At 65.9% G+C, this 26,178-nt stretch overlaps 1 protein-coding gene across 1 annotated transcript in view; it reads right to left on the bottom strand.

Annotated features, from left to right (window-relative positions):
* The window catches only part of PLXNA2 (plexin A2), a 41,592-nt gene extending 23,814 nt beyond the window's left edge, over nucleotides 1–17,778 (bottom strand). The window contains exons 1-3 of the mRNA XM_056123305.1: nucleotides 16,623–17,778; nucleotides 12,589–12,771; nucleotides 2,820–2,954 (exon numbers count right to left, since the gene is read on the bottom strand). Coding sequence (XP_055979280.1) covers nucleotides 2,820–2,954; nucleotides 12,589–12,771; nucleotides 16,623–17,777 — 1,473 coding nt within the window. The 5' untranslated portion in view covers nucleotide 17,778. The remainder of the gene's footprint in view (nucleotides 1–2,819; nucleotides 2,955–12,588; nucleotides 12,772–16,622) is intronic.
* Between the last annotated feature and the right edge of the window lie 8,400 nt (nucleotides 17,779–26,178).

Raw genomic sequence — 26,178 nt, 5'->3', positions numbered from 1 at the left:
GCACGTGAACCTGCGGGCCTCACCCCTGCTCAGCACCGCTAGGCTCTCCCAGGCCTTCCCTGACATGGCCCACCCCACCACGGCCCACCCTGCCACGGCCCACCCCGCCATGGTTCCATGCTGTCCAGGTCCCACCAGCCATGCCCCACCCAGCCATGCCCCACCCCGCCATGGCCCACCCTGCCACGAAGCTGCCACTCTCCATTTCTCACACCAGCCGCACAGCTGGGGTCCTGGCTCTGGGGTGATGGGGTCACTTCTGGGACTAAGAGTGTGACTTTAGGGGAAGGAACTCTTATGTGTCCACTCTGGGAGGCCCTGGTCCTCCCAAGTCTTTCCAAGTGAGTGGGGGCCTCTTGTCTAGAGGGCTTCCTAGAAGAAGGCGCCCAGGAGGGGCCTATGTCCTCTGGGGATGCCGCAGGAGGACCCTGAGCCTGGACGCAAGAAGCAGCCCGAGGCAGTCCTCGTCCCTTCGTCACTAGGCCAGGGCCCTGGGAGAAAGCCCTGAGGCTCAGCCTGGGCATGTCTGTCTCCCCATCCTCACTACACCTTGGCCTTTGTTGTGGCAGACAGGGTGGGCTGGGGAGGGGACGGCCACAGGGGACAGGATGCCGTGGGTGGGGGCCAGGGCTGGCACAAGGCACCGGAAGCTCCTCCCGGACTGGAGTTCGGGGAGGGGCTGGAGCAGAGGACTGGGGTGAGGTTTGCCTCTGTGCGTGCCAGGCCCTGGAAAGGAAGGCTTCAAGTAATTTTGGGTTATTACTGATGCGATTAGGCTCGCAGTGAACACTTAGCACTGAGCCGTGCTTATTAAAATGACTGTTCTAATCAGGACACTGCTGAGGCAGCATTAGTGGCGCAGTGCGGGGGAGGGGCGGGCGGACACGACGGCGCTGTGCCCCCAGAGCCTGCTGGACGCGGGCTGGCCGGGCTGAGTCCCGCCCTGCTGTCCTCCCGTGCCCATGCTGGACACGTGGGTTAGGGCGCCTCCCCTGTGCCTGCAACCGTGCTCAGACCCGGGGCCTGTGCCGGGCTGGGCTGGACTCTGTCCTGTCTGGAAAGCTCCAGCACCTGCTCGGTCACTCGCAGGCCCAGTGACGGTCCAGCCCAGGACCTTAGGCACGTCCCTGAGGAAGCGAAGGAGGACTCGGTCAGTAACCCAGCCGAGTGCCCCAGGCAGCAGGCTGTCAGGACAGAGGCACTGGCCGTGAACTCCCCAGAGGGGGGCTGGGCAGAGGGGACACACGCCACCCTGCTCACACATGTGAGCACGCATGTCCATGCATGAGCACACATGAACATTTACGCAGCAGACACATGACCCGCCCTGGGGCTGGCCCACCTGCTCTGTGCCCCGCAGCTCTGGGTCCTCAGCCCCAGGCGGGCGTGGGACGCCAGGGCAGGGCGGGGGCAGCAGAGCCATGTGCTGGCCCATGAGCGCAGCGGGGCGTGTTCTATGGAGGGGGGGGGCGCCGGCAGCACATACTGGGGCGTCTCTCGGGCTTCCACACACCTTAGCTCCCATCTGCAGGGAGCCCACCACCCCCGTGGCTTGGCTGGGGTGGCGTCCTCCAAGAGGCACTCGGGGCGCAGAGTCGAGCCTCGGTCTGGGGCACAGGCCGCCCGGCTGCCTCCTCCACTCTCCACACACGGGGACCCTCGCCCGAGGCCGGGCAGCTGGCCACACAGTGCTGACACCTGGTGCCAATTTCAAACCCAGAGACAGGCAGTGGCAGGAGCCCCTGCTTCAGGACGTCCCTGCCTCAGCCTCACTGCCTCAGTGTTCCTGCCTCGGTGGGTCCCTGCTGCAGAGGGCCCCTGTCTCCGTGGATCCCTGCCTCAGAGAGTCCCTGCCTCTGAGGCTGAGGCTGGGGTGTGAACCCTGAGCAAGGTTCGGTTAGTGCCAGCAGCAGGGCTGTGACAGCTGCTTGAGGGCTGTCTCACGGCTGAGTTCAGGTTTCTGATCTCAAAACGAGGACTCAGTGTCCTTGGAACCCTCGGCTCCAGCCCACAGGGGTGCTCTGCCTTCTCTGGGCCTCCACACTGAGGCCCCTCCTGGCGCGGGGACAGCCAGCTGCCTGCACATGTATGCAGGGTCCTAGGGAGTGGCACGGACCCCCACAGCACCCACACCCCCAGTACGCAAGGCTGAGAGTCATTCCCCTCGGACCCTCTGCCTGGCCCAAGTCACCAGGCCCTGAGTGAAGAGAAGAGGTAGGACACAGCGATGCCATGGCCTGCTGGGCCTCTGCAATGCTGGCTGTCCCCTCTGCGGCACAGGGAGATGGGCACCTCTTCACGTCGCAGGGCCCGGGAGACCTCGCCCTCCCCCAGCTTTGCAGGCTCTGCCTCGACACATCTCTGGCCGAGAGTTGTGTCCATGAGCCCCCTGAGAGAAGCACGAGGTCTCCTAGGGACGGGGGAGCCGGGAGGGGGTTCCAGGCGCCCTCGGCCGGCTGGGCCCGGTGTGCAATCACTCGGTGTGAGGTGGGGCTGCTACCACATTCAGTGAACTGCCCACACGCACCTTGGGGCAGGTGCCAGAGGCGCCATCCCGAGCCCTGAGGCAGCATCAGTTCCGCCTCTCCCACGTACCCCCTCCAGCACGGAGTGGGGGCGGGGGGCAGCCTCTCTGGGAGCTGTTCCTCTGCACACAAGTCCCTGCAGGGTCAGGGAGGTCCTGAGCCGGGCAGCAGTCAGGCCTCTGCCTTCACACTGCTGCTGCCTGGCGCGTTCAGGGTGGATCCATCCCTCCTGCTGTGCCCCAGGAGGGCCGCGAGATGCCCCTGTCCAGTGCTGGGGGAGAGTTAGGTACTTACCTGCCGCTCAGACATGACATACAGGTAGCGCTGGTCTGTGGAGAAAGCCATGTCTCGCAGGATCGGGCTGTGGTCCTTGAGCACGGATACCGTTTCATACTGGACACCTCCATGCGGGGGGCCATCTGCCCGGATCTGCAGAAAAGCAAGGGCAGCCTCAGGTGGGGGCTCCTGCCCAGGCCTCCCCAAAGGGTGAGAGTCCCCCCACCACTCACTCCTGCACCAGGTGGGCTCGGTAGGGGATGGGCATGGCAGAGGAGCTGCATGTGTGAGCGTGCATGTGAACACTTATGTGAGAAGTGTGTAGGTGTAGGTGTGCGTGCATATAGATGAGTGTGCTCTGATGGGTGCAGTGTGTGGTCTATGGGTGCACGTGCAGTGTGTGGTGTGTGGGTCTAGTGTATGATGTGCAATGCAGTAAGTGGTGCGTGGGTGCAGTGTGTGGTGTGTGGGTTCACTGTGTGGTGTGTGGGTGCAGTGTTTGTTGTGTGGGTGCAGTGTGTGATGTGGGTGCAGTGTGTGGTCTGTGGGTGCAGTGTGTGGTCTGTGAACACAGTGTGTGTGTGTGGATACAGTGTGTGGTGTGTGGTTACAATGTGTGGTCTGGGGGGCACAATGTGTGGTCTGTGGGTGCAGTGTGTGGTCTACGGATACAGTGTATAGTCTGTAGATACAGTGTATGTATGTGGATACAGTCTGTGGTCTGTGGATATAGTGTGTGGTCTGTGGATACAGTGTTTGTGTGTGTGTGTGGATACAGTGTGTGATCTATGGATACAGTGTGCATCTACAGATACAGTGTGTGGTCTGTGGATACAGTGTGTGGTGTGTGGGTGCAGTGTGTGGTGTGTGGGTGCTGTGTGTGGTGTGTGGGTGCTGTGTGTGGTGTGTGGGTACAGTGTGTGGTGTGTAGGTGCTGTGTGTGGTCTGTGGGTGCTGTGTGTGGTCTGTGGGTGCAGTGTGTGGCCTGTGGGTGAACTGTGTGGTCTGTGGGTGCACTGTGTGGTCTGTGGGTGCAGTGTGTGGCCTGTGGGTGAACTGTGTGGTCTGTGGGTGCTGTGTGTGGTGTGTGGGTGCAGTGTGTGGTGTGTGGGTACTGTGTGTGGCCTGTGGGTGCTGTGTCTGGTCTGTGGATACAGTGTGTGGTCTGTGGATACAGTGTGTGTGTGAGGATACAGTGTGTGATGTGTGGATACAGTGTGTGGTCTACCGATACAGTGTGTGGTGTGTGGGTGCTGTGTGTGGTGTGTGGGTGCTGTGTGTGGTGTGTGGGTGCTGTGTGTGGTGTGTGGATACAGTGTGTGGCCTGTGGGTGCAGTGTGTGACCTGGGGGTGCAGTGTGTGGCCTGTGGGTGCAGTGTGTGGTCTGTGGGTGCTGTGTGGTCTGTGGGTGCTGTGTGGTCTGTGGGTGCAGTGTGTGGTCTCTGGATATATGCTTAGCTGCATGTATGTCCACATGTGAATTATGTCTGTGTGCATCTGCACATGCACCTGTATGCCATGCATACACCACACACAGGTATATGTGTGATCGTGTGTACACACTTGTGCAGACTCACCCACATGAAATGTGCTAAACACGTATCCCATGTGCATGTGCACCCACGAACACACTTCTGCGCAGAGAGAGGCAAGCATGCAAACGCATGCGTGTGCATACACAGAGATATGCAGACAAGAGCGTACATGCTCACACGGACATGCACGTAGCAGATACCGGTGTGGATGTGAATATACACATATGGAGGTGCAGTGAGTACACGCCTGGATATGTGCATCCTGCTCACGTGCTGTGTGCAGGCCACGTGTGACACAATCCGGAGAGTGGTGAGTGTGCAAACTGCATGTGTGTGAAGGCTGCTGTATGTGCAGGGTGTGTGGGCGCACAGCCAGGCCCACACTGTGTGTGCAGAGGGGAAGGTGTGTGTGCTCGGCCGCGTGTGGGCACGGCTGTGTGGGGCCGCGTGCATTCAGCCGTGCGCGGACCGCGTGCAGTTGTGTGGGGGAGCGTGTGAGCGGCAGTCGCGGGAGGCGGAGGCTCGGCGGCCCGCGGCCCTGGGAAGGTGCTAACGAGCGCGGGCGCGTCTGCAGCTGTGCACTTAGAGCCGCAGGAAGATTCGAGCTGAAGTTTATTTTCGTAGCGCTTCATGACCTGGATTATTTATAGACGGAAGTCTGTGCTGTCGCCTCCCCCGAACCTCGCATGCGTGTTCATGCGTGTAAGCAGCAGCCTGGCCCTGTGCCCTGTTCCTGCACCCGCGCCAATGTTCCCCGAGGGGACACGAGGAGCCCGTGTGCTGCCCCAAGCCAGCACAGCAGCGGGGGGGAGGGGGGGCGGGCCCCACCCCCAGGAGCGGGTCACTGACACGGACTCAGGGGTGGGACTCCAGCCTCCCCTCCCTAGATCCCCGGCAGCCGATCACAGAATGCAGAGGACCCTCTCCATGCACGCACGAATGCACACGCGTGCACGCACGCACACACACACACACACACACACACACACACACACACACACCTTCCCCTCTGCACACACAGACACTGCCAGCGCTCTGCCCACGAGCGAGCTGTCAGCAGGGCTTGTGCCTGGAGGCGCACAGTCACCCCTCTCCGGTGCCGGCTCAAAATCTGCTTAGTTCTAACACCAAGGGAGGTGCCGCATTTCGGGCCTTTCACCTGGGGGGCCGCTTCGGACGGCGGCACTGCCGCGGGACAGTCGGAGAGTGCAGGGCATGACTCAGAGAGGGGAGGGGTGCAGGGGAGGAATGGGGGTGCAGGTAGGTGAGGCAGGTGCCGGGTGATGGGAAGGGCTACAGGATGAGGGGGATGCAGGTGAGGTGACTGCAGCGTGACGTGAGGGGATATAGGCGAGGTGAGGGGATGCAGACGAAGGGAGGTGGGTGCGGGTGAGGGGAGGCAGGTGAGGTGAGGTGGAGGGGGGTCCCCTAAGGTCCTGGCTGGCCGGGGCGCAGCTGAGGCCCTGAGTGTGTCCTGCAGGGCAGCCAGCACACACGCCCTCAGGGACTTTCTCCTTGGGGGGGGGCATGTTGCCTGGTCTTGGGCCACAAGTTACGCAGAAAGGGGTCTCCAGGCACCCCAGGGTGGAGGGAGGGAGGGAGCCCCTGGACAGCCCGTCTTTGCTCTTGGCCCAGCCACCACTCCCAGACGCTGTACTGGGGACAGGCAAGGTCCCCTCCCCCCCAGACCAGAGCCCCTCAGGGGGCACAGCCGGGATGCAGGGGCAGGGCTGAGGGGGAGGGGATCCACAGAGCGGGAGCTGGACGGGGCTGCAGATGGGCTGGGGCTGGCCTGGGGCCCAGGAGGACCCAGCTGCCACCTTGGAATGTCAGAAACACAATCTGACTCCCCGCCCCCACGCGTGCTCCTGCGCGCCCCCCCCCCCCCACACACACACCCCATGCCCGCCGCAGACGCCGATCCCCTCATCCAGGGTCAGGGGGTGCTGGCCAGACCCTGATTTCTGTCCTTCCTAGGGGTCAGGGCTGCAGGCTGGGGGAGGGAGTGGGCAGGGCTTCCCAGGACTGGGCTGCGTCTCCATCCTGTCTCCATCCTGGGGACTGGCCTGATCATGGGGCCACGTGGCTTCCAGGGTAACGCAGGAACTGGGGCGGGGGCCGCTTAATAGCTGATTCTGTTCCTTGTGATTAATAGCTGATTCCGTTGCCAGTGATTGATCTGCTGTCAGTGATAACTGATTCTGCCGAACACAGAGAATGGGGGCGGGTGGAGGGGTCTCTGCGGGCTCACTCCAGTCCCTGTCGCCACTCCACAGGACCACCTGGCAGGGCCTGTGCAGGGAGGGCCCAGTGGCAGGTCGCCAGGCCAGTCCACGGCTGGAGCCACTCTGCCGCCCACCTTCCTGCCCACTCACCGGTGCACCCGCCTGTGCCGTCTCTCACCCACCCTGTGCACCCGCCCCCCCCCCCCCCCCAGACACCAGTTCTTCCCCAGAAGGAAGCGCTGGGATGTGAAGCTAGAACCGGGCAAGCCACCGCGTGGACTTGAGGCTTCTTGCTCAGCCCGCGGGTGGGTCGTGGACACCAGCCCCAGACTCGGCACTCCCAGCGCGGGGAGACGGTGGGCCCCCCTCGCCATCACCCCTGGCTGTCTGCGGCAGGCACATTGTCTCGGCATCACTGTGCTGTCAGGGGCTGCGTGTGGAAAGTCATATTCTCTCTCCTAATAACTCGGAGCGTTTTTTTCTCTTAAAAGGGAAAAATCAGAGGTCTCATTTGAAAGCCTGGATTTTACCTTAAAGAGACAGAGCTCTGAGGAAGAAGCGGGCAGGAAGGAACGCTGCAGCCCACCCGCCTGCGGCCGTGGGGAGGCGGTGGGCTGGGCGCTGCTGTGGACAGTCATGTGGGTTCACACACAGGCCTTGGGCCCCGGGGACAGGCCCCTGTGTCTCAGGCCTTGGGGACAGACCTGGATGCTCCCCTCCTCCTCGGTGACCCTGGCCGAGGCTGCACCTGCCACATGACCCTGAGCCACTCGGCCACACGTGGCTGCCACGGCAGGTGCCTCCGTGGTGCCGGAGAGGGGCTTCCCCCACGCAGGGCTGGGAGGTGCAGCTGGACACCAGCTTCAGGATGCAGGCCAGCTCCAGCATCAGGAGGGAACTTGCACTCAGAGCCCCGAGTCCTGCGGTCAGCCCAGGCCTCCGGAGGAGGTCATGGGGAATAGGCGGGGGCTGGTCAGTCTCCTGGGCATGGGCGAGGCAGTGGGGTGTGCCGGGGAGGGTCAGCGTGGCTGCCACTGAGGAGTCCTGAGGTCTGGGTCCCGCTGAGCCTGGGTGGGGCCTGTCCGGACCCCGGGTGGGGCCTGGGTCTGGCTGGACCCTGCACCTGGGCTGGCGTGAGCCTGGGCTGGACCCTGCACCTGGGCTGGCGTGAGCCTGGGCTGGACCCTACACCTGGGCGGGCGTGAGCCTGGGCTGGACCCTGAACCTGGGCGGGCGTGAGCCTGGGCTGGACCCTGGAAGGAGCTTGAGCCTGAAGGACCCTGCACCTGGGCTGGCGTGAGCCTGCTGGACCCCAGACTCTGCTTTAGCTGCATTTGCCCGGCGCCGGCTGCAGGCCGACCTAGGCTCCCGCTGGCCCCTGCCACCGTGCCGCAGTCCCGCCTGGCGCTCACGATGGAAGGAGGGGCCAGCTGGCGGGACTCCAGGGCCCTCTCGCTGATGCACAACACGTGTGGCTCCAGGGCTCGGGGCAGGACGGGGCCTGTGTGCGAGACCTAAGACACAGCTCCTGGTCCACAGAGGCAGCCCAGCCTGAGCGTCAGCCGAGCCGACTCGGGCGCGGGGTCTTGCCAGGAAGATGGAGCTGAAGCCCGCTGGGAGGAACGGGAGCCCACAGGCAGGTCCTGATGCTGCCAGGCTCAGCCAGCCTAGCTGCGGCCCCCACCCCTCCTGATGTGCACAGGATGAGGGTGAGGACCAGGGACGAGTGCCCCTGTGAGGGAGGAGGGTGAAGGGGCACTGCCCCCATGGGTCCCTCACGGTGCCAGAAACTGGGGACCACTGGGTCACCAGGCTCCCCTGCTGGGGTCAGGACTGCGGGTCGCAAAGCCCCTCACTAGTCAGGGGCAGGGTGGGCTGGGGAGGGGCCACACCTCTTCCCGATACAAAAGCCACACTGGGAGCCCCTCAAGGCTGGTGCAGGCTCTGATGGCGCTCACAGCCCCCTCTGCAAGCGCCGCTTCCCTTCCAACGCAGGGTCATCCCGTCAGGGTTGGTGAGGAGCTGAGGGACGCCAAGGACCAGCCCCACCTCTCTGACCTCCAGACTGTCCTGGGCCTGGCAGAGGTCATGGCTAAAGCCCCTGTTCCCAGGAGCTCCCTGGGACCTACACATGCCCGGGCAAGAGCCCCCTGCCGTGAGAGCCCCACGGCGCTCCCAGCGGTCATCATGGCCTGACCTCACCACCCGGCCCTTCCCAGCAGGAAACCACCCCCGGATCCGGGGCCCAGCAGAGCAGCACGTGAGCACTGAGGCCAGCTGCCCCCTGCCTGCTCCCAGTCGCTCAGGCCCTCGGGCTGCAGCCAGCCAGGCGCAGGCTGGGACATCCCCGTGCGCGGGAACTCCTCAGAGGAGCCGGGGCTGGCAGGGACCCCAGAACCAGAGGGCAGTGGCACAGAGTGGACTCCCACCTGGCAGCTAGGGAGGGGCCCAGCACAGAAACCCTATCTTTGCCACTCTGGCAGTGGGGGTCATTGTGCAGACACCCCCAGCCTGGGACAGAGGTCACAGGCCACAGAGTGGGGGCCCTCGTCATCGTCTTAGTCGGCACTCTCACTGGAGGCGAGTCCCAAGCCAGCCTGTGCATTTTAGCACCTCAGGGGCTGCGAGGACGCAGAGTCCCCAGAAACTCAAGGCCCTCAGGACTCCGAGGTCTCTCGGATGAGGTCCCTTGTTGCCACGACTCTGTGAAGAGAGACCTCAGCCCCCGGGGAAAGGGAGTGGCTCAGCGTGCAGGGGGCAGAGGTCAGGGCCCACCTCTGCCTCGGTGCCTAGACCCCCACTCTAGCCCCCATCTCTCTGCCCCTCCCCCACCCACTTCCCAGTGCCTCCCCTGTCCCTAGAGTCGGGTGCGCTCAGGTTCTGCCAGGGACATTTCTCCCCGCCGGGTCCCTTCTCTGCCCACCCCAGACTCTCCCCTCCGCCCCCTCTATGTCCCCCACCTCTCTGTCCTGCCCTCCCACCTCCTTCAGCGATTGGGAGCCCCGCCTGGCTCAGGGCACCGACTACCTGGTGCTGTCCAGAGGGTCTCTGTCGCAGGGGTGCAGCCTGGGGCCGAGGCCTGCCCTGCGCTGCACCTGGCCCTGCTCCCGGCTCCGGCTCCGTCTCTCTGGGCTGCGCTGGCAGCCTCGGACAGCTCCAAGCGCGGAGCCTGAGGGCCGCAGCTGCCGAGAGCCAATTTTGACGTCCCTGCCGCATCCACCCAGCCCTGGGCTGCGGCCGCCTGAGGCAGGCAGACAGGGGGGCAGCCTCCCGGCTCCCCACGTGAGGCGACTATGCCTGCGGGATGAAGGCCAGCGGCGGGGAATGGAGCTGAAGGGGCCCGGGGCCCTGACAGACGTGGAGCTGCACAGGCAGCTCCGACAGGAGTGCCGGCAGCCAGGCAGGGGACAGTACTCAGGGCAGGAGCTAGGATGAGCACAGGCACGCACACCTGCCACACAAACACAAGCGCACAGACACACAGAACTGTACAGACACACATGCCCATGACACACAAGCGCACGTACACACACAGGCACACAACGCGCAGGTGTGCACACATCACACAGCTGCACGTTAGTGCGCACAACACACAAATGTACGAACACCCGCACAGATGCAGGCACACGCACACAAGTGTATGTACACCGTACAACTACACGCACACCCACACAGCTGCAACACAGGCACACTAACACAGAGGCTCACGTACACCCGCACAGCTGCACACAGCACACAGGTAGACGCACACCTGAACAGCCGCACAGACACAGGACCCTCCCGGCGGTGCTCTTCCCGCTGACACTCTTCCCTACAGAGTGCGGCTGTCACAGCCCTCCCTGCATACTGGGAGGAGCAGGGAAGGGCCCGGGGAGGTGCAGGTGTGGGGGTCAGAGGGAGGCACGGTGTCCGGAGCACTCAGCGGGGAGCAGCGCAGGAGGGAGAGCGCTGGCCCAGCAGGTCCGCACACGGGACCCTCCAGGGCTCCACACGTGAGGGTGCTGCCCTGCGACCTGCCACTCCTCACTCTGTCGTGAGCGTTCCTGTCTGCCTCCGTCCATGCTGGGCACTAGGGTCTCTGCGCCCTGGGGCGTGACCTGTCAGTGCAGGCGGCCAGCTCCCGGCTGTGCAGACGCCCTCCCACGGCCGAGCTCCCACCCCGCCACCGACCAGGAGGCATCTGGGGCTGGCACCGGCTCCCATTCCCTCACTTGGGCGCCCCGCCCCCTCAGGCCCTCAGCTGCCCCTTCCGTGGCTCTGAGGAGTGGGCCGAGGGTCACGGGCGCCTGGGCGGTGGCTCTGCCGGCTGCTGCGTCCCCACGGCACCAGAGACCACGAGCCCAGAACACAGCCGAGCCCACGGGGTTTGGCAGCCGGAAGCTGGGCCGGGAGCCAAGCCTCGGCGAGGGTGCGGGGCGCTGGCTGCGCCCGCCTTCAGCAGGGCGGGTGTTTACCCGCCTCACGCTGGAGACGCTGAATCACTTCCACCTCGGGAGCAGCGGATGCGTGGCTATTGTTTGGCCACCAGAGGCCTGTTCCCACTTCCCACCCTGTCTCCAGGCAAGGCCCGCCCTGCGGGAACGGCCCAGGACACACAGCCCTGTCGGAGCACCGACCCCGCGGGAAAAGGGGGTCCTTCCTGGAGAATCCTTCAGTGCCCACAGGGTGCCGGAGAGGCAGCACCTCCGAGTCTGTCCACAGGAAGGGCCCGGGGTGGTGGGGGGAGGGCACGGGCTGCATCCTTGGGGTGCAGGCTGGAAGGGCAGCCCCAGCCCCTAGAGGCCCAGCTCCACGGCTCAAGGCGTCTGCGGCCCTGACACCACAAAGGCTGCACCCTGGATCCTGGCTCGCGAGGGCCAAACTCAGGGCTCCAGACCAGAGACCCCCAAGGCGCCTGTTTCAGGGCTGGGGACCCTGGGCCGAGCCACTCAGACCTCAACCCCTGCAGCCCCGTAGCCCCCCCCCCCGAACTTCCAGGTGGCTGTGCTATGCCGGGAGACCCCAGCCTGGCCCTTGGCACAGCCCACCTGGCAGGAAGGGCCACCTAGTGTCCCCCCTGGGGCTGGGCTGGAGCAGCTGCCCCTGCTGTGCTGCCCACACGCCCGCCCGCCTGGGTGGCGGCCCTGCCAACCCCGTGCCCACTGGCACTGCCGGCCCAGTCCTCGGGGCTTCCCTGTCTGCCCTGCGCCCACTGGCCCCTGCGGAGGGAGGTGCTGGGTCACCCCGGTGGCCCCACCCTCTGCAAACCCTCTGGGTCTCTATCTCTATTTTCCTTCCTGTACCGGAGGTGGGGCTGGAGGGTTTCCTGGGGACATTCCAGGCATTCCTTGGGCCTCGTTGACCTGGGAGCTGAGGCAGGAGTCGGTGTACGGAGAACCCGCCAGCACCCCACCAAGCCCCACCAGGAGCCCCGAGCAGCCCCTCTCGGCGAGTCTCGGTTGAGCCCACCCAGGGCCCAGGGCAAGAAGCTGCTCATTGCGCCCCACTCCTTCCCCTCCGTCTCCCAGGAGGAAAGGAGGTGAGGGAGAGACGGACGGGCCGGCCTCACCCATCCCTGCACTGCCCAGAGCCCCGTGAGCCGAGGATCCTTCTGGAAGGGGGGGGGGGGCGGGGGGGGGAGAGACGAGTCCACCAGCCCACTGACCGTGTCAGAGGAAGGAGGCAGCCTGGGCACACGTGGACCCAGGGAAGGTCACATCCTGGCACGGTACAGCCATCCCAGCACAGACCCACGGTCACCCCTGACACAGGTTCCTGTGGTCACCCAACACAGGCCCTGCAGTCACCCTGACACAGGCCCCATGGTCACCCCAATAAAGGCCCCGTGGTCACCCCTGAGACAGGTTCCTATGGTCACCCAACACAGGCCCCGTGGTCACGCCGACACAGGCCCTGTGGTCACTGCAACACAGGTTCCTGTGATCACCCTGACACAGGCCCCGCGGTCACCCACTGACACAGGGACCCTACGGTCACTCCCAGACACAGCCCCCGCGGCCACCCCATGCAGGCCCGTGTCCCTCCTACCTTCTTCAGCTTGCCGCTCTTGGTGCCCACGAAGACCACGCTGTGGCCGTTGTACACGTAGGCGGCCACGGAGGTGAGGCGGTCATGGCTGGTGGTGTAGAGTGGCAGCCCCTCCACGGGCGTGGAGCCCCCCAGGGGCTGGTTGATGTCCAAGCCACAGAAGTCGTCATCGATGGGCACCGGCTGTGGGTAGAGGGGCTGTGAGCAGGACCACCAAGGCCTGTGGGCACCTCCCCCACCCCCCCAGGCCTCCACTCAGGTCCCTCGGGCCCGTCCCTGACCCTCCTCGGGCCACGCTGTCATCTCAGGAAAGGGGGCCTCCGCTCTGGGTCTTGGGGCTGGGGCTGGCTCTGCTCTGGCCGAGGGCGGGCCGGCTGCTCCTCCCAGAGAGCACCCCTGGGCACAGAGGCAAGGTGGCCCCGCGGCCAGCACAGACACAGGCCCTGCTGTAGCTGTCAGGACCCTCCCTCCCCCCGAGATGGGGAGAGGCAGCAGGAACTGGGACCCTCTCCGCCTGGGCACCTGAGGCCCCTTCGCAGGGGTAGGGGCCACCCCCAAACCGCCGTCATGCCTGATGGCTTGAGCCCTCCTCTCCAGCCACCTCCCCTCACATGGAGCCCACGGGGCTCACACCTGACTCCAGGACCAAGGGCTGGGGCCCGGAGCGGGTGCTGGGGCTCCCTGGTGGCCCCTCCGTCATCACGCCTGCCCAGGCCTGTGCTGCACAGCCTCCTGGCCTTGCCCCAGGCAAGCCGCCTCCTTCCAGCAGGCCCAGAGCCACGGGCAGGCCCAGCCCCGTCCTCCCCCAGGGCTGCGCCAAGCCTGCAGCCTCACCCTGACCCTGCGGCCAGCGGCAGCACAGCACAGCCTGCACTGGGGGCCCACGGGCGCAGCACGTCCTGCCTCTTCTGGCTGGACAACTTCCTGGGTGCCGGTTCTGCTCCATGGGGGTCCTGGGGGCGCCAGATCCCCCTGAACACCCCTAGTCACCCTCCACCCTCCACACCCAGCACTGCAGCCCTGGGCGGATACAAGTCTGTTAACTGCTTGTCCCTGGGACCCGCGGGCAGTATGGGATGGGGCCCCCAGCAGGCACCTGCTCTGTCTCCCCAGGGCATGAGAGGTTCGTGGTGTCCAAGTGCCCCTCGCTGCTGAGCCAGGTGCCCCTGCCCCCACCCACGGCTCACCCTGTTCCTCAGGGCCACAGAGGTGCAAGGGTCCCTGCACTCCACCTGTCCCCAAGCCTGAGCGTGAGTAGCTCCGCCCACGCAGGCTCCTGGCCTTGCTGCTCCAGATTCTAAGCCAAGGGAAAGGAGTGGCCCAAACTGCCCCAACCTCCTCACCTCACCAGAGCCCAGGCCAGCGGGGGAGCAGGGTGGGCGGGCGGCATGAAGGGGTGGAGGGGCGGAAGGTGGTGAGCTGAAGGGCCGGGGAAGGAGGACGGGAGGATGGACAGGCATGGACCAGTGAGTGGAGGACAGAGAAACGGAGATGGGATGAAGCCATGGTACCGGGGAAAGGTGCTTGTTCTGTGGGCGGCCAAGCTGGGTTCAACCCCTGGACCTCAGACGGTGCCCTGAGCCCTGCCAGGAGAGATCCCTGAGCACAGAGCCAGGAGTCAGCCCTGAGCACTGTCTGTGACCCAAGAACTGAAAGGAAGATGAATGAGCAGATGCAGGGAGAGTTGATATGTGGGTGGAGGGAGGGAGGGAGGGAAGGCGGGTGGAGGCGTGGACTCGAGGAGTGGACGGGTGGAGTGTGGAGGGACAGGGAGCTGGGAGGGTGACGGGTGAAGGGACACTTGAGGGAGGAAAGGGGGCCGTGACGGGTACGGGAACGGGTGGGTATGCGGACGGAGGAAGGATGATGAGTGGCCAGTGGTGGGGAGGGGAAGGGTGGGAGGGTGGATGGAGAGGGCCGCAGAGGCAGGGCGGGGGGATGGGAGGGTGGGTTGGGTGGTGGCTGGGGGGTGGGCTAGGTGGGAGACGGAGGAACGGAGGAGGAGAAGCTGTGGGTGGAAGGACGGTGGGGGGTGACGGGTGAGGAATGAATCATTAGAGTGATGGGTGGGTCGTGGCCACCACAGGGAGGGTCGCACACTGTCCCCCTCTGTGGCCCTCAGAGGCTGGCCTGACTCCCTCTTCTCCTTGGTGGGCACTGCTGGCTCTTCACCCTGCGTTCAGACCAGCACTCACCCCTTGAGTCATCCTTCTGCGCCTGCAGAGTCTCCCTCCCTCCTGCCTCTCTCCCTGTGGCCCCCATGGCTCTGTCCCTCCCTCTGGCCCCAGGGGCTGGCCTGGGACCTGCTCCAGTGCACTGCGGCCAGACCTCCTCCCTCCCCTTCTCTCTCCGCCCTCTGGGAGTTGCTTTTCTCTGGCCCAGGTACCCAGAGATGCTCATTTATGCCAAAGGGGGCCCAGTTGGCTGCCATGCCAAGTGGGGGCTAATGAAGGTCACACCAGGGGAGGGTCCAGGGGCCGCGGGTAGGGGGCAGAGCCTTGGGGGTTCTGAGGTCAGGGGCAGTCTCTGGGGCCCTGGGGCCAGGCTCAGGGCTAACCTGGGCCCCCTGTGGGCAGAAGCAGTCCCTGGGGCCCTGGGACCAGACGCATGGCGTGGGCCAGGCCCCCCGTGGGCAGGGGCAGTCTCTGGGGCCCCGGGACCAGGCACATGGCGTGGGCCAGGCCCCCCATGGGCAGGAACAGTCCCTGGGGCCCCGGGGCCAGGCGCATGGCATGGGCCAGGCCCCCCATGGGCAGGGGCAGTCCCTGGGGCCCCAGGACCAGGCGCGGGGCTAACCCGGGCCCCCTCGTGGGCAGGGGCAGTCCCTGGGGCCCCGGGGCCAGGCGCATGGCATGGGCCAGGCCCCCCGTGGGCAGGGACAGTCCCTGGGGTCCCGGGACCAGGCACAGGGCGTGGGCCAGGCCCCCCATGGGCAGGGACAGTCCCTGGGGTCCCGGGACCAGGCACAGGGCGTGGGCCAGGCCCCCCGTGGGCAGAGGAAGCTCACCGCCTTGGACCAGGCGCATGGCGTGGGCCAGGCCCCCCGTGGGCAGGGGCAGTCTCTGGGGCCCCGGGACCAGGCACATGGCATGGGCCAGGCCCCCCATGGGCAGGAACAGTCCCTGGGGCCCCGGGGCCAGGCACAGGGCGTGGGCCAGGCCCCCCGTGGGCAGGGGCAGTCCCTGGGGCCCCGGGGCCAGGCACAGGGCGTGGGCCAGGCCCTCCCGTGGGCAGGGGCAGTCCCTGGGCCCCGGGGCCAGGCGCATGGCATGGGCCAGGCCCCCCGTGGGCAGGGACAGTCCCTGGGGCCCCGGGGCCAGGCGCATGGCGTGGGCCAGGCCCCCCGTGGGCAGGGACAGTCCCTGGGGTCCCGGGACCAGGCACAGGGCGTGGGCCAGGCCCCCCGTGGGCAGGGACAGTCCCTGGGGTCCCGGGACCAGGCACAGGGCGTGGGCCAGGCCCCCCGTGGGCAGGGGCAGTCCCTGGGGCCCCGGGGCCAGGCACAGGGCGTGGGCCAGGCCCCCCGTGGGCAGGGGCAGTCCCTGGGGCCCCGGGGCCAGGCACAGGGCGTGGGCCAGGCCCCCCCCCCCCCCGTGGGCAGGGGCAGTCCCTGGGGCCCCGGGGCCAGGCACAGGGCGTGGGCCAGGCCCCCCCCGTGGGCAGGGGCAGTCCCTGGGGCCCCGGGGCCAGGCACAGGGCGTGGGCCAGGCCCCCCGTGGGCAGGGGCAGTCCCTGGGGCCCCGGGGCCAGGCACATGGCGTGGGCCAGGCCCCCCGTGGGCAGGGACAGTCCCTGGAACCCCGGGGCCAGGCGCATGGCATGGGCCAGGCCCCCCGTGGGCAGGGGCAGTCCCTGGGGCCCCGGGGCCAGGCGCATGGCATGGGCCAGGCCCCCCGTGGGCAGGGACAGTCCCTGGGGTCCTGGGACCAGGCACAGGGCGTGGGCCAGGCCCCCCATGGGCAGGGACAGTCCCTGGGGTCCCGGGACCAGGCACAGGGCGTGGGCCAGGCCCCCCGTGGGCAGAGGAAGCTCACCGCCTTGGTGCACTGCACGTCCTTGCCCAGCAGCCAGCTGAGCTCCAGGTGGCCCTCGCCCTGGTAGCAGGAGCGCAGCCGCTCGGTGATGCGCTGGTTGACGGCGCGCAGCGGGAAGGCGCAGAGGGCGGAGTCGTCGGGCGGCTGGTGGTACTGCTTCTGGCCCTTGGAGAAGACGGCGAAGAGCACGTCCTCGCGGCCGCTGACGTTGAAGGCCTGGGCCAGCGCGGCGCCCGGCTTGGCCAGGTAGGCGGCCTGCAGCAGGCGGTACTCCACGCCGGCCCGCGTGCAGCCGAAGGGCAGCGAGACGTACGAGTGGAACTTGGGGTCCTCCTGGCACAGGCGCACGATGCGCGAGGTGTAGAAGAGGTCGCCGGCGGCCAGCGCCCCGCCCTCGGGGGTCTCGGGCTGCACCGTCAGGAAGTAGACGAAGCCGCCGCTGGCGAAGCCGTAGATGTAGAAGATGTCGAAGTGCGCCACGAGCGCCAGCGTGTCGGAGGGGATCTTGATGAGCGAGGACACGAAGTCGCTGTGCAGCTCGTAGTCCAGCATGGTGGCGGCCTCGGGGTCGCGCGGCAGCTTGCGGCTGGACAGCGTGGGGAAGTAGTCCTGCTTGCCGTCCACGGCCGTGCCGATGAAGAGCGTGCCGTCGCGGCCGCGCGCGCGCACGATGACGCCCACCATGGTGCCCGTGCGGTTGACGCTGGACAGGTAGTGCTCCTTCTTGTGCGTGGGCTCGCCCAGCGTGAAGAGGTCGGCCAGGCGCAGCAGCTTGCACACGCCCTGGAAGAGGCTCCCGCAGGCCAGCAGCCGCTCCTCGGGGTAGTCGATAAGGAGCAGCTTGTTCACGTTGTCCGTGAGCGTGAGCGCCTCGGCGCAGGGCTGCACGATGAGCGGCGGGTAGCAGGCCTTGCTGTCCTCCTCGGGGCCCGTCTTGTGCGCCACCTGCAGCGTCAGGTTGCCGGCCAGCTTGTAGACGCGGTTCACGGCGCCCACGTACACGGCGCCCGTCCCGCGGTGCACCGCCAGGTGGTTGAAGGTCCAGTCGCGCGTCTCGGCGTGGAAGGCGCTGAAGGGCGGCGGGGCAGCGGCCGCGGGGGCGGGCGGCGCCAGCAGCAGCCCCAGCACCGCGCACAGCAGCACCCTGGGGGCCATGGCACTGCCGGGCCCTGGGGAGCGGGTGCCGGCCGCCAGCGCCTCATAGGCTCCTGCAAGGCAAAGCTCGGTCAGGGCTCCGAGGCGCGTCCCGGCTCCCTTCGGACGCCACCTCGGCGGCGGGAGTTCCGCACCCACAGTCAGGGGGTTTCCCAGTCTGCCCCCTCTGGCTTCTGGAAGCTTCTCACCAGGCCCACCTCCACCCAGGGCTAGGATGCCACACCCTGTGCCCCCCCCCCCACTCCCTGGACTTCTGGGCTCAGGGCCTGGCGGCTCCAGGGAGCAGGAGCCGGCCTGTGGTTTCCACTGCTGGTGCTGTGGGGGTGGGCCCAGGGACTCTGCTCCAGGGCAGTGGGTGGGCCCGGGGCAGCTGTTGCCTAGGACAGTGGGGGGGGCAGGCAGCTGCACCCCAGAACATTGGGGCGCCCGGGCAGCTGTTCCCCAGGATAGTGGGGGGCCTGTGGCAGCTGTTCCCCAGGCGGGGGAGGGCCCAAGACACTGTGTGGGCCCAGGGCCCGGTGCATGGCTTTGGCCTCAATTGAGCTGCTCCGCCGCGCCCCCCCTCCCCGCCCTCTCTGTACTCCTGGGGGTGGGAGTCGGGTCAGAAGGGCCTGGGGGCAGGGCCCCTGGATGGGCAGCTCAGCTCCACCCCCCAGGGACACCTGGGGCCGGAAGGCAGCCTGCTGCCCCTGGGGTGACTCCTGCCGGTGACTCACACACTTCCTGGGGAAGAGGAAGAGCTGCTGGAGGGGCCAGACACAGCCCTTCCCCTCCCCCCCCCCACCCGCCCTGGGCTACGGGCACTGTAGGCCCCAGTTATTTTTAGTCCGTCCTGGGGCCGGTAGCAGGACGTGAATTCCTCAAGGAGCTCAGAGAGGAAATAACAGAAGGTCCAGTTCCAGGGCCCCTGGAGAGCCACAGACGCACGGTTCGCCGTTGCGGACTGCGCCCGGGCACTGAGCGCCAGAGCACAGGCACGGGCCTGCCTGCCACAGCCCGTGTATGCCATACCCAAACACACACGCAGGCCCACAGCACACGTGGGCCGAGTCCAGACACACGCACACTTGGGCCCTGCCGGCAGCACACTCAGGCACCAGAACACACAAGTGCCGCGTCCGAGACACACGGGCAGCTGGGCACTGCACGTGTGACGCACGTGGGTCCTATGCCACCACACACAGGTGGAACACAGGGAACACACGTGTGCCCTACTCACAACACACACGGGCCACGTCCATACATACACACGTGCTGTGTACAGGATGCACGTACACAGGTGACCTGTCCACAGCACTCACCTGGGCAGTGTGCCCAGGGACTGGGTCACTTACGTGTGTGCTGTGTCAGCACACACGTGGACGCTCTGCTCTCACACTTGTGGGCCATGTTAGCACACACCTGCCCCCGGCCCCCCGCTCCTTCTCTCTCTCACCTACACACACCCACACCCACGCGCACACATGCACATGCACACACACATACCCCCACACGTGTGCATGAGCACACACACGCACTCATGCACACACATGCACGCATACACACGCACACACACGCGCACCCACCCATGCAGACACACACACACACATACACACACACACATGTGCGTGCAGCAGGCGGGCAGAGAGGCAGAGTGGTGGGAGCAGGGAGGTGCGGCAGTGTCTGCCCGCCCAGGGCTTACCTCGTGGGACAGGGTTGGGGGCGACCTGTGCAGGGCAGCCAAGGCCCACCTCCAGGAAGGAGGGGGTCCTCAGCCTGTGGGTGGAGCTGGGCGTCAGGGTGGGGAGGGGGCAGGCAGGAACCCTCTCCCTCACCTAGAGCTCTAACTGGACGCCCAGGGGTCCAACCGAGGGGTCTAACCCGTGGCCTCTAAACTCAGGGTCTCACCTGGAGTCTCTCACTGGGCACCCAGAGGTCCAACCTGGAGTTGTGACCTGGGGTCCTGAACCTGGAGGGTCTAACCCAGGGTCTCTAATCTGGGGGGGGTCTAACCCGGGATCCCTAACCTAAAGGGTCTAACCTGGGGTCCCTAACCTGGGGGGGGGGTCTAACCTGGGAGTCTAATCCCGGGTCTCTAATCTGCGGGTCTTACCTGGGGCCTGTGATAGAAGGCTGTAGCCTGGGGTCTCTAACCTGGGGGTCTAACCAGCTCTCCCTCCGGGCACAGCTGGAGGCCAGCGGCCTGGGCAGGCAGGGGAGCTGGCTGCTGAAGTGTTCGGCTCCAGGGCAGTGGGGAGGCTTGGCAGGAGGTGCCACACCCCCAGGCCAGCAGGGCAGTTCGCTGCTGTGGGACTCCTGAGTCAGTTCCCTCCAGCCGCTGCAGGGGCACCAGCCCACCTGGCGCCCTCATCTCCCGTCTGTTTGCCGGCCTGGCTTCCCCAGGCTTCCCCCAGGGGACCGTCCCAGCTGCCCCTTGCCACGTCCCGGGGACCCCAAGAACTAGAGCTCGTCATGTGCGAGGCTGTGTCCTGAGAGACACTGCTCTGCCCAGGCCCCTGGAGAGGCCCCCTGCCCCCCTCATGTCAGCGAAGGCCCCTTCTGAGGGTGGAAACGGGGGAGGGGAGGGGTTCTGCTGGGATGCCAGGTGATAGAAAGGGTGGGCTGGGGGGAGGACTGGGTCGGGGGGGGGGGGCGGAGGACTCGGGTCTGGAGGGAGGACTTGGGTCTGGAGGGAGAGGACTCGGGTCTGGGTGGGGGGAGGACACGGGGTCTGGAGGGAGTACTTAGGCCTGGTGGGGAGGACTTGGCCTCATGGCTCATGGGTGTCTGCAGGTGGGGGCTCCCTCCCTCAGTCGATCCCCTGAACATCCGTGGGCAGCAGTGCCATACCAGAGGGGACAGTCGGGCTCTGAGGGTCGTGGGAACCCCCGTGGGTCGGACAAGTCCCGAGACTGAGCTGTGCTTCTGGGGTCAGCCTCTCTGCCCCCAAGTCCCAGGGAGGGCTGTCTGGGGTCCTGTGGGCCCCCGTGAAGCCCGCTGGGCCACAGAAGTGGTCCCTGCGGGGGCGCGGCGAGGGCGCGGCAGGGGGCCCCAATTAGAGTGGAGGATGAGCTGGTGTTTAAGTCATTACACGGGGAGGGATAATGACGGGCTGCTGGGTTCTCCTGTCACCGATGGCGTCTGCGATATCAAGATTCAGACGCCCCTGCTGCCCGCTGACAGTGGGGGCTGGGCTGTCACTCCCCGTGAGGGACTGCAGGAGGCGGGAGGGCCCTTCCTCATCCCAGCTGTCACTGTCACAGACCCCAGGATGGTCATTAACACATTTTATACACAGGCGAGGGAGGGGCGCTTCCTAGAGAAAATCACAGAACCAAAGGGGCAATTTAGATGTCACTGCCGGGGCAGCTGTGCTTCTGTTCCGTTACCTGAGCCGCCATCACTCCCGGCTTGGCTGCTCTGGGCACGGAGGCTGGGGGCAGGGTGGACAGAGGGACAGAGGGACGGGGACGGGGAGGGAGGGTCAGCGTTGGGCTGGTGAGGGCCCTGTGGCCGGACACTGCCAGACTTGGGCCTCGTGGACCAAACTCCTCTCCTGTGACCAGGTGTAGGGGTAGGGTGGGACTTGGCCCGGGAGAGCGGGGCCAAGACTGTTCTCACGGAGGAGCAGAACCCGTGGCCTGGGCATCCCTCCCTCAGACCCCACGGCCCCTCGAGGAGGGATGGGGAGTGAGGGGGAGGGGGAAGGGTGCAGGGGGCAGGCTCTGGCTCCACCCAGGGCAGTTTGGGGCAGGCCGGGGCTCGGTGGAACATTCTGGGCAGACCACAGCCTGACGCCCTCCTGACAGGAGGATCCACACGGGGGTAGGGGGACAATGAGTGAGTGTCGGGGGGCCAGGCCGGGTCGCCTGCAGCATATGCCTACACAGGGGTGCGGAGGGAAGAGCTAGCAGGCTCAGTTCCCTCTGCACTCGCTGACCGTGAATTCTGACTCCAGGGCCCTGAACGGACAGGGCTCCTGGCCTAGCGAGAGGGGCTCGTGGAACCCCGTGACTCAAGTCTAGCCTGGGAGTGCCGAGTGTCACCCCAACTTTGAGAAGGCGGGACTCAGGCAGAGGGGTTCCCAGTGCCCCCCTGCCCTCATGGCCAGGACCCTGGGAGTCTGCCCCCAGACAGTCCATCCTGTCCAGCATTACGGGGTCCGAGTCCGGCCAGAGTGCTCAGACTGCAGGGATGGAGGTGTGCACGGGGCGCTGGGGGCTCATGGTGGGGCACACCGGGCAGACCTGGCGACCTGGGACTGACGGGGTGGGACAGGTGGGGCTCCCGGCTACGGCGGCCCCCCTCACTGACACAGCACAGCACGATCCAGGGACTGAAACCCCGCCCACAACCCGACTCAGGGCCCCGCCCACAACCCGACTCAGGGCCCCGCCCACAACCCCCCAATTCAGAGCCCCGCCCACAGTCCCTCACGGCCCCGCCCACGAGGTCTGGTGCCTCCTCCTCTCGGCCTTTGCCTGCTCCCTGGGGTACCAGGCGGTTAAGGCACCTTGTCCCACCTGGACGGGCTTCTGGTACTCCCGCCCACCTCCCTCTCCGGGACAAGTTCTGGCCTCGCCCTGTGCTGGGCTCGACACTCGTGAGGCCCCAGGCCAGGGTCTGGTGATGTCCCCACCACCGGGCAGCCACCCCATTCCTGCCCCAGCACAGCCCTGGGGCCTCGGGCTCCTCTCCTGACACCTGATCTCCCCATCCCGGGAGTCTGGCTGACCCAGGGAATTCAAGCTGCCCTCCCCTGCCGAGGCTGACGCGACTTTGGGTGCTGACACTGTCTGGGGCCCGGCACCCCCCTCGCCCCAGGCAGAGACAGGACGGGTACTGGGGTCAGGCCAGGTGAGGGGACAGGCAGCTCCCCAGGGACCCAGCAGCAAAGGGGGTGGCTCTGGGCACCTCTGCACGGAGGGGACACCAAGACAAGCCCCTCCGCATCACCGCCTAGCCGGCCCTCACACCTGCCCTGACCCCCAGCCCACACCGCCCCACTGGGACTCACACAGGCTCACATGGGCACACACCTGGGTCCACACACTTACACACAGGCCCACACCGGCCCAAACACGAGCCCATGGAGCCCACAGGGGCCCTCGCAGACTCACGCACAGGCTCACAGGCTCCGACAGACTCGCAGGTGCCCACGAGGGCCTCGCCAGGTGCTCTTCTCAGTGCCACATCGGTGCTGGCCTGGGCCCTGGCCCCAGGAGGGGGCGGGACTACCCAGGGCAGCACAGCCAGGCCCAGCGCCTGACCTCTGGCCCCTGCGTGTCACAGGACCCTTGTACATGCCTGTAACTGTGCTAGCCACTCTGTCCCCTCTCACCCTGCGTGCGTCAGTCTCTCCTGCTCTCTGGGGGCCCCTGGGCTCCGAGGTGAGGAGAGCCAGATGCTGGGGTTCAGCTTCACACTCTGCCACACACATGGGAGAGCAGGGGACACGTGTGAGTGTGACGGGTGCATGCGCAGCAGTGTGTGACTGCGTGTGATGTGTGCACAAGTATGTGTGTGTGCGACAGGAGTGTGTGTAACTGCATCTGAGAGCCATGCGTGTACAGGTATGTGTAGGAGTGTGTAACTGTGTTATGCGTGCACGTGCAGGAGTGTGTGCATGTGATGTGTGTACATGCACATGTGTCACATGTAGGCATGTAACTGATGTGTGCATGGGTAGGCATGCATAACTGTGATGTGTGAGTGTATACGAACGTGTGCATGTATGATGTGTGTATATTTACATGTGTGTGTGTCTAGGTGTGTTTAACTATACGATGTGTGCACATGCAGGAGTATATACACGTAACTGCACGTGTGATGTGTACGTGTGTAGGGGTAACTTTATATGTGGGTGTATGTTTGTTTACATGTTAGCATGGGAGTGTGTACTGCAGGAATGTGAGTGTGTGCATGTACACGCACGTGTAACTGCGTGGAATTGTGATGTGCAGCTGCAAGTATATGTAACTGCATGAGTCTGATGTATCAAGAAATGGAATATGTGCATGTGCTTGTACATGCCTGTAACTGTGACGCATGAGTGATGTTTGTGTGCATGTGACATGTATATGTGCACACGTGTGTCAGTACACACTCGCATGTTACGTGTAAACATACACCCACATATACAGTTACCCCTACACATGTACACATCACACATGCAGTTACATGCATACATTCCTGCATATGCACACATCATATAGTTAAACACTCTGGGGCACACAGGGAGCAGGATCAGTCCCCCCAGCCTCCCTGGACAGCAGGGGCTGTGTAGAGGCCACACTCACCCTGTGTCCCTCCAGGGTGAGAGGCGGGTGAGCTGGCCCCCTTCACTCCTGGTGCTGACCAGGGCAGCCCCCAAGCATGGCACCGACTCTGGCAGGGCAGCAGGGGCCCTGGCAGCTGGGCCTCAGCCGAGACAATTTGGGATTGGGGTGGAGGAGGGTCCCGGCCCTGCCTGGGGCAGCCCTCCAGGCCCCTGCGGCCACACCCCTGCCCGCAGAGAGGCCTGGAGCCCCCAGGGCCCCAGAAACACCCCCTTGTGGTCTGGGGCAGCGACAGCTGGAACTTCTAATATGTCTCATCTATTTTTTTTCTTCTTAAAAAAATAATAAAGCACAAAAACGACCAGTGGCTGGGCCTGGTTTCCGGAGTACCCCTAGTGGACACGAGCTACTCCTTTTGTTGGACCAGGTGAGCCCTGAGTCTGACCCCCACGGCATGGACGTGTGAGCACCCCCAGGCTCCCACCCCCCGCCCCGTCCCCTGCCACTGCACCCTCCTCCTTGTCCTCTGGGTCTAACAATGCCCTCCCTGCCCTAGGGGCATGGGGGGCTCAGTAGCCAGGACTGGGGCTGCTGGGGACAGGCTGGTGCTGACCTCAAAGGTGTCCTGTGGGTTTCCAGAGGTCTTCTCATGCCCCTGCACCCTGGCCCGGGTGGACGGTGGTCCCCGGGTCCATGGGGTCCTGCGACCTGGGACCCCAGAACCGGCCCAGCCTGGGCAGGAGAGAAAGGGGCTGGGGAGGGGGCTCCGACTGGGTCCCGGGTGCCCCTGCCCCGGGGACACCGGGCCGGGCGGGACAAGGGCACGAACGGCCAGCTGCCCTGCCTCCTTTCAGCTGGCCCCTGCCTCCCCAGTGGGGACCCTGCCAGCAACAAAGACCTTTCTCACCCCTGCCTGAGCTGTGTGGGGTCTGTCTGGGAGGGTACAGCCTCCTGACAGTGGCAGGGGGTCGGTGGGCCGGGGCTGTGCAGAGGCGGGGGTCACCTATCACCTCGGAAGAAGCATCTTTCCTGCATCCCCACGGAGGTCACCTTTAGAAATGACCGAGAATAGTGGTCGCTTGCCCCCCCTCGCCCCCAATCAGGCATGAAACCTCTGTAACTGAGTGAGAAACTGCTTCCCAGAAGCGGCCACCACACATACGTGAAGAAACAGAATATTCTGGATAATGAATTGGTAACAGACTGCTGGCGAGGGGGGCGGGCTGCCCACAGCTGCGAGGCCGCGGGCCCCTCCAAGCCACCCCCAGCTCTGGCGGCTGCCCATAGGCTGGAACACAAGTCCCAGGGTCGGGGCAGGCCCCCACGGCTCTGTGGAGACGGGGCCGTGCTGTCAGCCTGTGTGTGGGCAACTGCGTGACCATGCTGGGGACAGCTGCCGGGGCAGAAACGGCCTCCCCCAAACCCAGCCCACGCAGGGGCACAGCCGAGGGGAGGGGCAGCAGGCCAGCCGGACCGAGGGTCTGCGCGAGTGGCCACTGCGTGGCCAGGACCACATTCCGTGGGGGGACCTGGTGGTTGCTTCTCCAGCACCCTCCGAAGCACAGACACCCCCAAATGGGACCTTCGTGTGCGCCCACAGTTCGGAGCAGGCTGGGGCCCGAGGGGGCCGTGCCTGGGTGGGGCCTCCTTGTCCTGCTTCTGACTCGGCTCTTCTGGGAGAAAACTGAGGCCCCACGTGGACCCTCCCCAGGGTGCCACTGTCACTAGCACCAGCGGCTCTGCCAGACCCACATTCCAGGCGGAACAGGAGGGGGGCCCAGCAGGGATAGAGGAAGGGGCCCGGAGTGGGCTGGGCCGGGGTACGGGCAGGACCGCACCAGCTCTCCTGGGCTCGGGTGACCGTGGGAAGCCCTGCGCCCGGCTCCAGTGCCCGCTGGGAGTCCAAGCGTACCCAGCGGAGGGGTGAAGTTACAGCCCGGGAAGAGGCCCGGCTGGAAGGAACGTGGCGGAGGGGCAGGCCCCCGCGGCCAGCACCCACCCCTCCTGAGGGAAGGGGTCGACGGTGCCGCTGACCCCTTGCCCTGCCTCCAGCCTCCACCCTGGCTCTACCCAGGGCCCTGTGCACCGTCACCGGCCATACCCCACATGCTATTCTGCAGCCCACCCCAGCGCCCCCTCTTCCC

The sequence above is a fragment of the Sorex fumeus genome, unplaced genomic scaffold (genome assembly GCF_029834395.1).
Source record: "Sorex fumeus unplaced genomic scaffold, SorFum_2.1 ptg000006l, whole genome shotgun sequence".
Classification (NCBI taxonomy): domain Eukaryota; kingdom Metazoa; phylum Chordata; class Mammalia; order Eulipotyphla; family Soricidae; genus Sorex; species Sorex fumeus.
The sequence above is the reverse complement of the archived record's forward strand: the minus strand, read 5'-3'. Positions and strand labels throughout refer to the sequence as shown.